The sequence below is a fragment of the Brienomyrus brachyistius genome, chromosome 1 (assembly GCF_023856365.1).
Source record: "Brienomyrus brachyistius isolate T26 chromosome 1, BBRACH_0.4, whole genome shotgun sequence".
Lineage (NCBI taxonomy): Eukaryota > Metazoa > Chordata > Actinopteri > Osteoglossiformes > Mormyridae > Brienomyrus > Brienomyrus brachyistius.
Window position 1 is genome coordinate 20995630 of NC_064533.1, and position 14097 is coordinate 21009726.

The window sequence follows — 14097 nt, forward strand, 5'->3', positions numbered from 1 at the left end:
ATTATGCTAGCATTCTCAATCGTCAATGAACCAACGTACAGCCTGCCCCTCCCCCCTCCTTAGGGGCCCAGAGCCCCCTGTGCACCATGGTGGGCGGGCCCGCAAAACAGAGAGCCTCAGAACGGCAAGCTACAGGGAAGCCCCCGGCTGCATTGTGGGTAGACCTCCTCCAGAGTGGTGTCTTGTGCTGCCCTCTACAGGACTGCAGGAAAAATAAACAGAACAGAAAATGTAAGCACCCTCAACCCCCTCACCCCCCATCCCCATGACCTCGGTCCTTCCTGCAGCCAGGACGACGTTCTCTGTAGGTAAACATAATCGCATGATGAAATGCATCAGACCTGCTGTTTACTCCCAACACAAAGCCTGTGATTTGGTCCCACTTACTGTATTTGGTAAACAAGGTATCCCTTCAAATATGTACCCATTAGTCCATGAGGAATCAGCGGGATGATGATGGTGGGGGGGGGACGTCATCCAAAATAGTCTTGCTTCTTGGGGTGGTGTCCGGTATACTTAACTTTATTAGTGGGCCGTCCTCCTTACATACAGCAACTTAAATATTCACTTTCCTGCAGCTCTTGCACTGCCCTTCTGTGATTCTGTGTTTCCGCTGAACGTCTCCAGATGGAGATACGGGCTGAGGGTTTATGTGAGTTGCAAGCTTCAGTTACTGAACATGCAAAGACCACCGAAATGTTATTGCGCTTTAGTGCGGCTGGTAACGAATGCAATACACTACGCCGCTAACCCTGACAAATACGGCGGGCAAGGCCACTAATGAATGCGATGCACTGGCCTGCTAACACCGCTGAATGCAGCACTCCACCGCTGGCTGCAGCTGCACGCCGCTTCCTTGTGGGGGCCGCCTGCGGCAGCCTCTGGGCACTGTTCCCATGTCCACGCAGGACCCAGAGTAAAGTAAACACACACGGGGGCCCTTTCTCATCCTCCCCGTCAGCAGCCTCTCTGCCCCCTCGCGCCGGAGACCACACACCCAGACCACACAGCGCCAGCAGGGGCCTCTCGCACGCAACCGGGGCTGCGAGCTGTCAGTCTGCCCAGCTGGCTCGTGTGTGTGTGTGTGTGTGTGTGTGTGTGTGTGTGTGTGTGTGTGAGAGAGAGTGGGGGGGCAGGTCCGCTGATCCTGTTGGGAAAGCATTATACCCAACCAAGATGCAGTATACCCCCCCCCCCCCCGCCCCCGGCACACGAAAAGACCCAGATGAATGGGCATTGTGAAGCTTGTTTAAACCCTCCCAGCCCCCTGTATCCTCGAACCCCCCCCCCCCCCCCCCACCACCTCAGGTCATCTGGCATTTTCAGGCAGAGCGTGTGACATCCAGTGCATGTGAGATCACGCAGCCTGCGTTTGATTATGCTGATCTGACAGCCTTACGTTCTGTTGTTGCATTTACTATGTATTTTGCATTCACTGGTGTCCTGTGTGTTGTTTCAGCTGCGTCCTGGCTAGTGTCACATTTTCACAACTGTCCATATCGTTATGGCAGCATTTTTATTCCTTTATTTGATTAAACGTAGTGCAGTAGCTTTTTGCATCCCCCCCCCCCCAATCAGCAGTTTGGTATTATACCAAAAAAAAAATCCACTTTTTAGCAATATTCTGTGAAGGTCACCGGAGCAGAATATGTGACCATCAGTTTGTGAATTCCCAGCCAGAACATGGATCAGAGAATCATGGAGCAAAGGAATGCCGAAAATGCCCGCTCCATACTCGGGGGGGGGAAGCCAGAATTACAGTTTTTTCGTTTCCCCCTTAAGGCGGTGTGTAGGTCGGATAACTCCTTGCAATGAAACATCCGATAAATGGTGCATCTGTGACACTCTATAACTCCACGCTCTTCGACCGGGCAGCATGGCCGCCCCGTGTCACTTTACGACCTTTCAGCGCCAACGAAAACAGCCCTCAGGCCAGGCCGCTGGCAACCGGAGATCACATAATTACGCGTCGTGTTTTTTTCTGAATGAAAATCTGATGGAGCCCCATTTTTTAAAAGTGTTTAATGCTTCACTTTCACAGCTCTCGGTCTTGCTGGCGTTCTTGGGCTCTGTTTATTTACAGGGTAAAACCGCTGCCTGTCCTCCTTCGACCAGGCATTAGGGGGGGGGGGGGTGTTTTCCTCGGGTGAGCACAGATGGATTGATCGACCTGATGGATACATTTATTTTTGTACCCTGCTGGTGTTTACATGCCGGTGGCCATCATCACCTCATCCGGAGTCACTCAAAGGCTGGGACGCGGGTACGAAACGTGCCTGTTTCTGAAATCCTCACCCCCCCCTTCTTTCTCCTCGAATCTCTGACAGGTCACTGATATTCACACACCCCCCCCCACCTCCAATACCACCATGTCTCGTGGCCGCCAGCCCCCGCTGGTCACTGGCATCTCGCCCAATGAGGGCATCCCGTGGACCAAGGTCACCATCCGCGGCGAGAACCTGGGCACTGGGCCGGCCGACCTCATTGGTAAGTTTCTGACCTATGAATAAGTGGATTGATTTACATGCTGCGCCCGTGTAGTCGGTATGGAGGCTGCTTGTTTTGCGCTCGCCCCACAAAGCAGCATCCTTAAGGGTTTCAGACAGCAGGGGCAGCCTCTGGCCCTCGGAAATGCCTGGACAGTGTGCTGCCTGAATGTCTATCGCACTGTATTTATGCTCGTTTGTTTCATTCTCCCTGAAAATGTCATTTATGCACTTGGAAATGTTTCTTATGCTTTATCCTGTGTGTATTTTGTATGCATTTTAATTAGTATCCTCTCATACGAAATATAATGACACCTTCATTTTTACTTTTATTTTTAAAGAGTTCATTTTTTCACTTTTATACCAAATAATTTTTTTTAATTTAAATAATTTTAATTCCCTGTGAATATATATATATATATTTTATGTTTAAGAGGTGGTTAAAAATTTAAACAAAAGTGTGATTGACAGTATATTATCTGTGTATGTTTTTATGAAATTTTACCTTCTATGGTCTTTATTTTTAACTGCTCTCTTTTACATTAATTCATGTATCCAAATCAGCTCAGTATTTAGATTTATTTTTTAAATGCATTTTACTGTTAATTTGGGTGGTGTATGGTGAAAAGGGTTATTTTTCCTTCAAAAATCTACAAAAATCTTAAAAGGATTTTTCTGTTATGATAAGAATAAATATTGTATTATATTATATCATATGTTAAAATATATTTTGTCTTTTTATAATTAAGCTGAAACAAGCATGATTTTCGAGAAATCGGTTGAAGTTTGTGTATACTTAAATTTTTGAATTTAAAAAAGAATCTGTTTTATTTCAAAAACTTATCGCAATTTAAACATCTGTCAGGTTGTACTTTCCTGTATTTAATATTTATATTTCATATTTGATGTATGTTTAAAGTTTCTTATAGTTCAGTGCTAATCTATAAATATTTCAGTCCTGACTGAATGTTCGCTGATAATTTTCAGGGTTCCTGTGTTCTCATGTCTATGGTATTAGACTCAACATCTGTGCATTAGTGGGGCCGAGTGTGTTAGTGTCTGCTAGTGTTCCGCAAAGCGCATTTTATTTATGTATTTTATTTATCCAAGATTTAGTGCTAGAAGCAACAGATGTGGTGTCACTCCAACACTCATCAGAGCTTCACTCTGATATTTCTAATCAGATCAGAGAGGGACCGTCAGGCCTTCCGGACGGGGATTCTTGAAGTTTGCATCCATGTCTTTGTGCAGTGTCAAGCCTCCCGTGATGGCCTGGGGGCTTTGGAAGGGGAATTTCCCCCCAGGCTGTTGTGGCACTAGCCGCATTCACGGTCATGTGGGGCTTTAAGGTCAACTGCTCTCCTGCACCACACTGGCTGAGAAGGACCATCATATTCGTAAACGTGTCTAAATCTCGGTTAATGTTACTGCGAGGCATTCACCCGAATTACAAGACCCCCAACCTCAAAAAAAAAAAACCCAAAAAGCAGAGTGATTTCCAGCAGGTACCGTGCTCACCACCTCACAGAGGAATGTGGCCAAAATATATTAGGGTGCGCTGCCACAGGAAGTGAGGTTTGTGGACCGTGTCAGACTCGGTTTTGCCTTCATCCAGAACCTTCCAAAAAGAAACAGTTTGAGAGAGGCTGACTTTGGCGGCGGTTCATGGAGAACAGCTTGGACGCTCGTGTTTAAGGCAGTGATCGAGATCCACTGGGGTTTGTTTTGCTGGTCCGCTTGTGTGATTTTCCGCCGAGGTCATTTGTGTGCAGAATGGCGGCCCGTTCTGTTTCGGCGATGTGAGCGGATGCTGTTTTCCGTCCTTTGGCCAGACAGGCAATCCTTCCCCGCATACCGCCGCCTTTACTCCGCAGTGCGAACATGCCACATTAATGCCTGTTAGAAGAGAGGTGATGAATGAGGGATTTCCTACCTCCATTCCTTCCCAGGAATCTCTGTAAACAATTACAATTACATTTTATTTACTTAGCTGATACTTTTATCCAAAACGGCATACAATTGAAAGCAAGGTCAGACCCTGGAGCAATTGAGGGTTGAAGGCCTTGCTCAAGGGCCCAGTGGTGACATCATTCTGTCAAGTTTGGGATCTGAACCAATGACCTTCTATTCACAGGCACAGCCAAACATGGCCATTCAGTCGGGCTCCTGCTTGGGCACAGGGTCTTGGACCATCATGATCTTTGACCCCTTCTTGGGATTAGTTCTGTGAATAATCCCTTAGAGCTGTTGATCATGAGTCCTTGGCACATTTCATCATGCGTCTTGCTGCCTGTACACGTTCGCTCGCTGATGCTGATAGTCCGCTGCCCTGTCCAATCCCATCTCCCAGGCCTGTCAATCTGTGGACACAACTGCCTCCTGACAGCCCAATGGATGTCGGCCAGCAAGATCGTGTGCCGCGTGGGACCTGCCAAGGACGACAAAGGCGAGATCATTGTCACCACCAAGTCTGGCGGCCTGGGCACCTCCACTGTTTCCTTCAAGCTCCTCAAGACAGAAAAGATCGGTAAAGCATGGGGGGGGGGGGGGCGGTGTAAGATATATACAGTAGAGGAGGGGCCCCCTTCTTTTTGTTTCTGTTTCCTTGTGATAGTTGTTAGGTGTATGTGTCATGTGACTTTGAAACACACGCTGAGACTCCTTTGAGTCTCCAGAGCACCGGGTTAATTATCCGAGTTTGTTCTCTTGATCCGAGTACGTGTCTCTGGACATGGACCCATGGGCGCGGAACATTCCGTGGCAGTCTGAGCCCCATATAATGGTATGGGTGTGCTTGTGTGTGATCCGCACCCACACCCCCGCAGGCATCCTGGACCAATCGGCCGTGTGGGTAGACGAGATGAACTATTACGACATGCGGACAGACAAGAACAAGAGCATCTCGCCACTGTCGCTGCGGCCTGCCAACCCACTCGGCATCGAGACGGACAAGTGGGTATCATCCGCCCCCCACCCCCCTTCCAGGCAGCTGCCTTGTTGTATGCAGCAGGTCTAAAATGGGGGCGGGACTGCAGTCCGAGCAGAGCTGTCCCCCCTCCCCGATTCAGCTCCCCTCCGCACACCACATGCTTGCTGTGTGTCCCGCTTTCTGCCGGGGCTCCATGACTCACGGGAAAGGCACCGTGGGTCAGGCCGTAAGACGATCTTCTCGGCCCGACTGGAGCCCCCCAGAGCTGCCGTGATATGGCCATGGCTGTGCATGTGTTTATGAACGCGAGGTGGGTTTCTTTGTTCTGGGAAGTGACACAGCCCCAGCATTTGCTTCTCGTGTTGTGGTACAGACTGGCCGTTTATAGTTGGTTCTCTTTAAACTCATTTACATGTGTTTGGTCGCTTGTTTGTTTTCAGCTGATGTCCTGTCCGCTCGCTCCACGCAGCAGCTGGGAGTTGTAACATATACGAAATCCATCCCGAGCGATCTGTGACTCATCCGGTCTGCTCCATCTGGGAGGCCAATCAGATCTCATTTGTTTAAGCGCGTCGGAGCTTCGGTTCCTTGACAGATTGCCCCGCTGCGCCGTTGTGGTTTTCTGAAACCTTCCTCGTTATCGTGGCGTTTGGCAGGAGAGATTAGATCTCATCATACACCGAGCTGACCCTCGTCCGGAAAAACCTTGATGATTAGAAAAGAAAAAGCCTGACGTGATTCCTCTCAGCCTCAGAAGAGCGTTTTTGAAACACGCCGTCTTCCTCTGAAGCTCTTCCAGCGTGTAAACGAGCTGACTGGTGTGGAGGATGACCCCAAATTGCCCCCCATCATCGCCTCCATCTCGTCCCTGAATTCCCCCGTGTCAGCCCAGCCTGACGGGGGCGTATGCGTTTGATCGCAGCTGGGTGGCGTTGGCTCTTCGAGGTGCTGGTGTCCACGGAGATGCCTTTGCTGGAGCGCTTCTTGTACGTTTGCTGTTAATGGAAAAAAAAGAGATTCCGGAGTATTCTTCACAGAAGTGCATGTTATTTTCAGGGGAAATGGAGGCAGTTATGCAGAGATTTCATCGTAAATACGTGCAGCAGGTTAAGAAGCTGTGTTGCCGAATCCCAGGGTCAGTAGAGTGATTTCATTGTTGTACCCCTGAACAAGGCCCTTAAACCCCATTTGTTCCAGGGACTGGCTGACTCTACTTTCATATAAATGTGTATCCCTTTGGATAAAAGTGAAAGTAGTCTTTGGGGCAGCTGATTTCGCATCACATACCGAGGAAGCTGCAGGGAGTTGGGGGTGGGGTGGATCACGCCTTGTGGCTGAAAAGGAAGCACAGCGCTAGTGGTAGCGTGAGTGCTAGCATTAGCGTGAGCATCAGCAGCGATACGATCAGCCGCACACTCCGCCGGTCCTTTCCCACGCCCGGCGCTGACGTGTCGCGAGCCCTAATTGAGTTTTGTGACGTCCCACTTGGGGAGGGTCGCTCCCCAAGTTCTCGTTGCCCATGGGTCATTAGTGCGGATCAAACTGAGCATGAAGGAGGGCCCGCCGCGTTCTCTAATGACCGCTGTGTGCGCTCCGTTGCCGCCCAGGCTCCAGGGAGAGGCCAGGATCTTCCCACGCTGAGGTGGCCTCAGCGGGGCTGGCTAATCCCACTCCACCCCCTGCTGGAGGACAGGGTGCATCACATCTCTGTCAGGTGTCAAATGCCCACTGATGCAGACTGTATGAGCAGGTACCAGGCAGCTTCAGCATATGAGAAACAATACAGTCCAATCATGATTTAATTGGGATATTTATGGGTCCTTATAGGGTCTTTTCCCCACTTTGTGTGTGTGTGTGTGTCTCCAACATCCTTAATTGACAACAGCTGTGACTGGGTATAGAATATTCCATGTGTCAAGCTTCACCTGTGTTGCCCTGTGTTGCCCTGTGTTGCCGTCTCACTTTTGCCCTCTTGCTCCTAGAGTGAAGGTGGCTCAGATGGACCTGGAGAGCATGTTCCCCAGCATGAGTGGAGACTTCACCAGCGAGAACTTCTCAGCCACCTGGTACCTGATCGAGAACCATTCTACCACCAGGTGACGTCGCTGCTCCCACCATAATGTCTATCCCACCGTCTCACTTCTGCGGTGCGTGGGGGGGGGCATTCACTGCATGCGTGTGTGGGGGGGGGCATTCACTGCATGCGTGTGTGGGGGGGGGCATTCACTGCATGCGTGTGCGATTGCATCATAGTCCTGCCACCTCTGAAGGGATGACTAAATGTCACTGCAAAGATGGCAGCTTGTGGGTTTGGGTGGTCCCCAAACATCCTGTCTGTTACTGCTTTTCATCTGTGCTAATCGAGCACTGATTGGAAACGTTAATGCTACTGAAGTGAGAGTCTTAAAATGTAAATGCATGTCTCTGTCTCTCTGTAATTGCTATCTGTATGGACTAATGAACTACTTCCATTAAAACACTCTCGTTATTCTGTCTGTTCATTTTTATGTTGGTATGTCTGTTTCTTTGTTTGTCTGTTCATTTGTTGGTTTATGTTTGTTCATTTGTCTGTTTATGTTTGTTCATTTCTGTTTCTATGTCTGCTTTTATCTGTTTTCTTGTCTCTTTTATTTATGTCTGTCTGTTCGTTCTTTTACATGGCGTCTTGCTCCTCAGCTTCGAGCAGCTGCGTGTGGCAGCAAACAACCTCCGCAAGCAGGCCAACAAGAAAAACGAGGGCAGCCTGGCCTACGTCAAGGGAGGCCTCAGCACCTTCTTTGAGGCCCAGGACGCGTTGTCAGGTGACATGCCGAGCAGGGCTTCCATGTATTCGCAGCAAATAAGATTATGGATGGATGGATGGAACACATGTTATTCAGCCTGCATGTTTTGTGGCCTTCAGATGCATTTGACTTTGACTGGAGCGTGGGCGTGGCCTTCAAAAGGAGCGTGCCTGTTTAACGCTGTTTTTAACTTGGTCGCCTGGGTAACAACCAAATCAGAAGCCAGCACGTAGCTCACATTTCAGCTTTGAAAGAATAAACACATACACATAAACTGAATTATAACATACATAAATAATTCTTATAACTTAGTTCTTAAACTTTCCAGGAAACACTTTTCACAGTTTGTAGTTTGGCTTAAATGTGAACATGACATATTATTGCAGTGGAATACGAAATTAGCAGTTTTCTACAGGAAGTAGCTTTGGTATGAGAAAGTATAACCACGTGTGTGTGCGGGAGCACAAGTTTGTATGTCCTATGTTGCCATGGCTATTCCAGATCCCTCTCTTTCTCGTGGTGATTGGATGGAGCGAGACTGAGGCTCACTGGCATGAGATGTAGCGTTACCTCTTAGAGCGATTCAGGTTAATCTGGGCAGTGTGAGTCTGGGGCTATCAGTCTCACACTGCCTGGAGGTAGCCCTGAGGTCTGTCCCTTGGCCAAGTAGTCCAAGTCAAATCTCTACTTAGTCATTGTGTTTTTATCCATCAATAAACCAGTTATTTCCCCAAAACTATTTGTGACCCGTTGCCACGAAAGTCTCACTGGTAGAACTTCACCCATAAGACTCATTTCGTGGTGATGGGTCACATTTATGTTCTCCCATTTGATTATGAAATGATTGTTGCCTTCTGAATGTTATGTTTGCACTCGGATGGGAGCAGAAAGCGTGTTTTCATTGTTGACTGAAAGAAAAAAGTTAAACAGAGACAGCCGAGCATAATGTCGGCCAGATAATAGAAAGGATAACATTTTTAATATGACTATTGTGAACAATGCAATCTTCTCTCAGGTGGGACGTGGGTGCTCTCCGGGGGCCCCCAGACAGCTCTGAATGGGCCCCCCTTCTCCCCGCTCTTGTGAACGGTCCAGTGGGCAAGTGATACTAGAATCTGAGGATGACTGGGCTTATAACTAGTTTGTCAGTAGTTTGTTTGTCTGGTTGCTGATAGGCAGGTGCAAACATGGCTGAACAGATGGTTATTTCGGCCAAACGGCATTTTCGTAAACCGAGACCCCCCCCCCCCCTGTCCCCCCAAATCGTTTCCATTGCTTGTCTTGATGCCAGTGCATATTTTCATGTGGCAGGTTTGGGTTTCCTGAGCAGTCTGGTTGGCGACGGTGCCTTCTTAAACTTTGGGGAAACCGGGTTGGTTGCATCGGGCCAAAGCAAACAGCTATAGTGGGCTGAGCTCCCCGGGTGACTTAAAAAGCTGTTAAAATTAACGGGTCGAAAAAATCCTGGAACCCCGGTGTGGTAAATAACAGGTTCGAACATGGTATAGAGCCGGGCTGATTTTCTCCGGTCACCTGCCAAGAGCCCCACTCCGATATTCAGGATGCGATTTGTCTGATGACTCTCAGTGCTGTGGATGTACGCTGCCGTGCTTCAGGTAACTGTGCTTCAGGTAACTGCCACATTGGGGGAACCTGAGGATCCAACCAGCTGTTTCAGTCAGGAAGTCATTCATTGTTGCATAGCCTGATCTGTCCTAAAATGTATGCTTACGCAGCACATACTGAATTTTGTTTCAAAGCCTACTATTCAACCGTTATTGTAGTACATACTGTAACTTGATAAAAATTTCTGAGGTAGCAACCTTTTTCATCTCTAGTTACTACTCCAGTGAACTTGTGGAATAGCGTAGTGTCCATTTAGCCAGAGAAGCCCAATCAAAGCCCTGTAACACATAAGAGGAGCCCCAAGATCATAGACCCAGTCGCTCATGGCTGTCAATCACTTGCCATTCCTCCTTATAGCACCTGTGGCGCACAGTTTGGGAATGAGGGCCTTGTCGCTTCCATAACCTTCCGCTGCAGTGTTCTCGGCTAGCAGCCAGTCAAACTCCAGCCTCCAACAGAAATAAGAGGCAGGGTTACACATAATGAGGCTTAATTTGACTCGGCCCCCCCTCCCACCTCATGCCCCAACAACCACTCTCTTTGTTTCCCCAGCACGGCTACAGCTTAATTTGAGCGACTTTTCATCGCCTTCAGGAATTAGCCAGGAGATGCTGCCATTTCCCCAAGTCTGAGGGGAAGAACGGAGGCTTTGGCTGGAGAAACGGCCTATTAGAGAGGCCTTAATTGTTGTGTGTGTAAAAATAAACATTTGTTAAAAGCGGCAGCCGGTAGGATCTGACTGAAACGTGTCACGCGGATTATGTGGCTTTGATTAATGGCGTCACCCCAGTCCCAGACTTGAGACCTCAGCTGATAAATGGCCTGTGTTTATTTGTATCAGCTGGCTGTCATGATTGGTAGGGTGTGCTTAATAGTTACTTACCCAGTGAACTTGTTTAATATGTATAGTGGAATGGGAGTAAGTTTTGAGGAGAAATCCTGAAACTGTGGGGTTAGCATTGGATGTGGTTGCTGAAGTTTGTTGCATGTAGATTCCCTTCTGGAGAATCAAGTTACCTACTAATCCCTGGGGTGGGGGGTGGGCTGAGTGTCTGAAGCTGCTTCCCTGTTTGTTTTCATCCTGGGAGCTGGATGTGGAGAGGGGTCATGTGGGGGTCAATGAGTCGCCAACAGGTTGGGGGGGGGGGAGAAATCACGAGTGGTTGTGGGGTCCGAATTCCTCCTAGAATGGGGTTATCGGAAGGGGGTCACCCAGCCCTTTTCAGGGGGGGATTAAACAGGAAACAGGCTTACTCGGCTGGCTCACAACATCTTCATGAATGCAGAGGAACCGTTGTTTACCTTTTCCTGACCCGGCCAGATTAGGGCTGAGGGTGCATTTTTGGCTATCCAAGCTGGACACTTGCAACCTGTACCCCCCACCAGGGGAAGGATGAAGGGGGGGGTGATGCTGACAGATAGGCGGCACGCTGACTGACAGAAGACGGTCCATGTGACGCCACGCATGCCACGGATTGTTGTGAAAGGGAAGTTTTCGCCCAGAGGAAACTGCAGGCTTTCCAAAAAAATCCAAATTCTCAGGTAAAATTCTCAATGCCCCCCCCCCCAACACACACACATACACAAAGATGACAGGTAGTGTTCCCATTAAGGCTGAGGCCTAACATTCCCACAGATGTAACTGAGGAATTTCCAGAGGTCACAGGACCTTAAGATCTGAGTCAGAGAGAGATGGGGAAGGTTTCCATGGTGATGGGCAACAGGCCACTCACCCCCCCCCCCCCTTTCGTGACTCCTTCTAGCTCCATCCTTCTCCAGGCAAATTAAAGGGAGTCAGTGGAAGGAGGTTGCATATGGATGAACGGCAGCAGGACAGTCAGGGAGGCCTACATGCTGGAGAGGCTGTGCTGTCGGCCTGCCCACACGCCCTTAACGCACTCCAAGCTGCACTGCATGCGCCGCCATGTGCTGGTATCTGCTGCCTGTACAAATCCAGTTTGTTCCCTCACCAGACCGCCAGAGATGGAAGCAATATGGTATGATACCGGAGACAGGTGCCACCCTAATGCTCCACCCCATCCCCTGGACATACCCAGACCTGCTCATATCTAGCGGTTTCATTTAGTGGTAGTTAAGCTTCTGTACATCTTTCTTGTCTTTAATTTGTTATTTCTCACATCCATCCATCCATTTTCCAAACCGCTAATCCTTCTGGGTCGCGGGGGGTCCGGAGCCTATCCCAAAAGCTACGGGTACGAGGCGGGAAATAACCCAGGATGGGGGGCCAGCCCATTGCAGTATTTCTGAGATAATATTATAAATGATAAAATTCTTTACTGCGGTCACTGTTCTCGGTTAATAGTGATATTTTTTTCATCACTTGTAGAACATGGTTATGGTAGTTGACAGAATTTAACATATATATGTATGTGACAGTTTCAGGCTCTCAGTATCAGTCCTTAGATGCTTTTCATTCTGCCTGTTAGTCTGGTTTGTCCACCTAACCTTGTATCTCTTCAGACACTGAGCGTCGCTACATTTGGGCCCTTGTATGTGTCTGTTTGTTTCAATACATTTCATAAATATTTCTTATTGTGACTCCCCTGCTCTCTGAGGGGGACCCTGCTTTGTATTTATTTTGACGAGCCCCCTTTCCCTGAAAACCCATTGATTTCGGGAGAGAGGGCCTGACAGGATGTGTCATCCGGTTTTCCCGTTCCTTCATGCTGAGATGTTTTTTTTTTCTTTTCTTTTTCTTTACGGAGGGCCCTATATTTCGAGTTGATCTGCCCCCCCCCCCCTACTCTGTCAATAAACTCCGTGAGAGTCGCAGAGCTCTGGCCGCGTTGTCCGCGCGCTGATTTATTTGTTCATCTGGGCGGCTCGCTCGCCTGCCATGTTAGGCTCTTTGTTTGGCAGCTAAAAAGCGCCGTTGGGCTTCTCCTCGGTTCGGAACGTCGGTCTGTAATGGACCGCAGCATTACACAAAGGCACGCACACATTTAGCCTGTAAAAGGTGAATTTGTGGAAGGATATAACAATAATTATCTGCACAAAGACGTTTCGTTATTCGGTGCTTGAATGCACTTCCGTTTTTCGGGAATGTAGTATTTGAATAGTTTATTGATATTATCAGCGCTTAGCGGTAGTGATAGAAAGTCCCTGAGTAGTGTAAGTAAAATCCCGAGCAATTTACATTAGTGTCACTGACCGTATCCACGGCCCTGGCATTAAGTAATATAAATATTTTTGTGAGGTAGGCTTTGATTGGCGTTTTCCCCACGAAATAAAGCATGTGTCTGTTTTCCGCGTCTTACCCCGAGGGCAAGCCCCCGGCTTCAGGGTAAGCGATCTATGGCACAGTGCGGCCAGCGGGGTCCTTCCAGTATACCAGACTCCAAGGCCTTCGTTTAGGGTGTCCTGCATGGGCAGTGGGAGCCAGGGGGGCTGCAGACAGCCGGACAGCGGGGTTATCTCCCGTCAGGAATCAGGGAGGGCTGTTTATTGTTTTACCTTCGGTTCCTGAAATTGAAAATGTCCTGGAATTGACGTCAGTCAAATCGAGCTGCAAAAGGGACTTTTTTATTTTTGAACTTTCGGTGTCTTAAAATAACTACGCTCCGGCGCCCCCGCCCCCGCTTGCTTTCGCTAAAAAAAGACGAAATAATTTAATTTATTATTGTATGATGAAAATGTGGAAATAAATTGCGATTAAAAAAAAAAACAATTTAGGCCTGTTGAGGTATAAATTTCCCTGAAATCTCTTCAATTTAATTTATTTTGTATTATGTTCTCATGTGAACTATTTTTTGACCAGTTTGTAAATCCGAAGTAGGTTTTTCAACTCGTACGATTTGAAACACAATAATAATATCGATAGGCCTATATTTATTTAAAACAGATTAACACTTATCAGAAAACATATGGCGCGGAGTGACTAATGCTTCTCAAATGTCTCTTGTGCATCTGAGTGCGAAATTTAGGGACATTTTTTGATGACGGAAAATTGAAAGTAGGTTAGAATAGCAGATAAGTCCCTACTTCCATTACACCGTAAGCATCGGGAAAATACGACTTTCATTATAAATAGTAAATAAAAACATTTAATTTCCTTCAAGTAGATATACTTATTTTAATTTGGCAACGATAGTACATGATTTGAGAACAGTGTCCTAATTTCAGAACAATGAAATAAAGTCGTTGATTAGGCCTAGGCCTAAATGCATGTACAGAACACTGCCGTAAACATTTATGCTGTTTCTGTCAAATCGGGAAATTATTTTTAATTATACATTTAATCCAAAATTATAAT

The 14097-nt window shown here is 47.8% G+C and overlaps 1 protein-coding gene across 5 annotated transcripts in view; it reads left to right on the plus strand.

Annotated features, from left to right (window-relative positions):
* Nucleotides 1–14097, plus strand: part of exoc2 (exocyst complex component 2) — a 49553-nt gene that overhangs the window by 12274 nt on the left and 23182 nt on the right. For all 5 annotated transcript variants that reach the window (XM_049015913.1, XM_049015916.1, XM_049015915.1 and 2 more), the window contains exons 2-6: nt 2328–2487; nt 4837–5013; nt 5312–5438; nt 7398–7511; nt 8092–8216. In XM_049015913.1, coding sequence (XP_048871870.1) covers nt 2370–2487; nt 4837–5013; nt 5312–5438; nt 7398–7511; nt 8092–8216 — 661 coding nt within the window. In that variant the 5' untranslated portion in view covers nt 2328–2369. The remainder of the gene's footprint in view (nt 1–2327; nt 2488–4836; nt 5014–5311; nt 5439–7397; nt 7512–8091; nt 8217–14097) is intronic.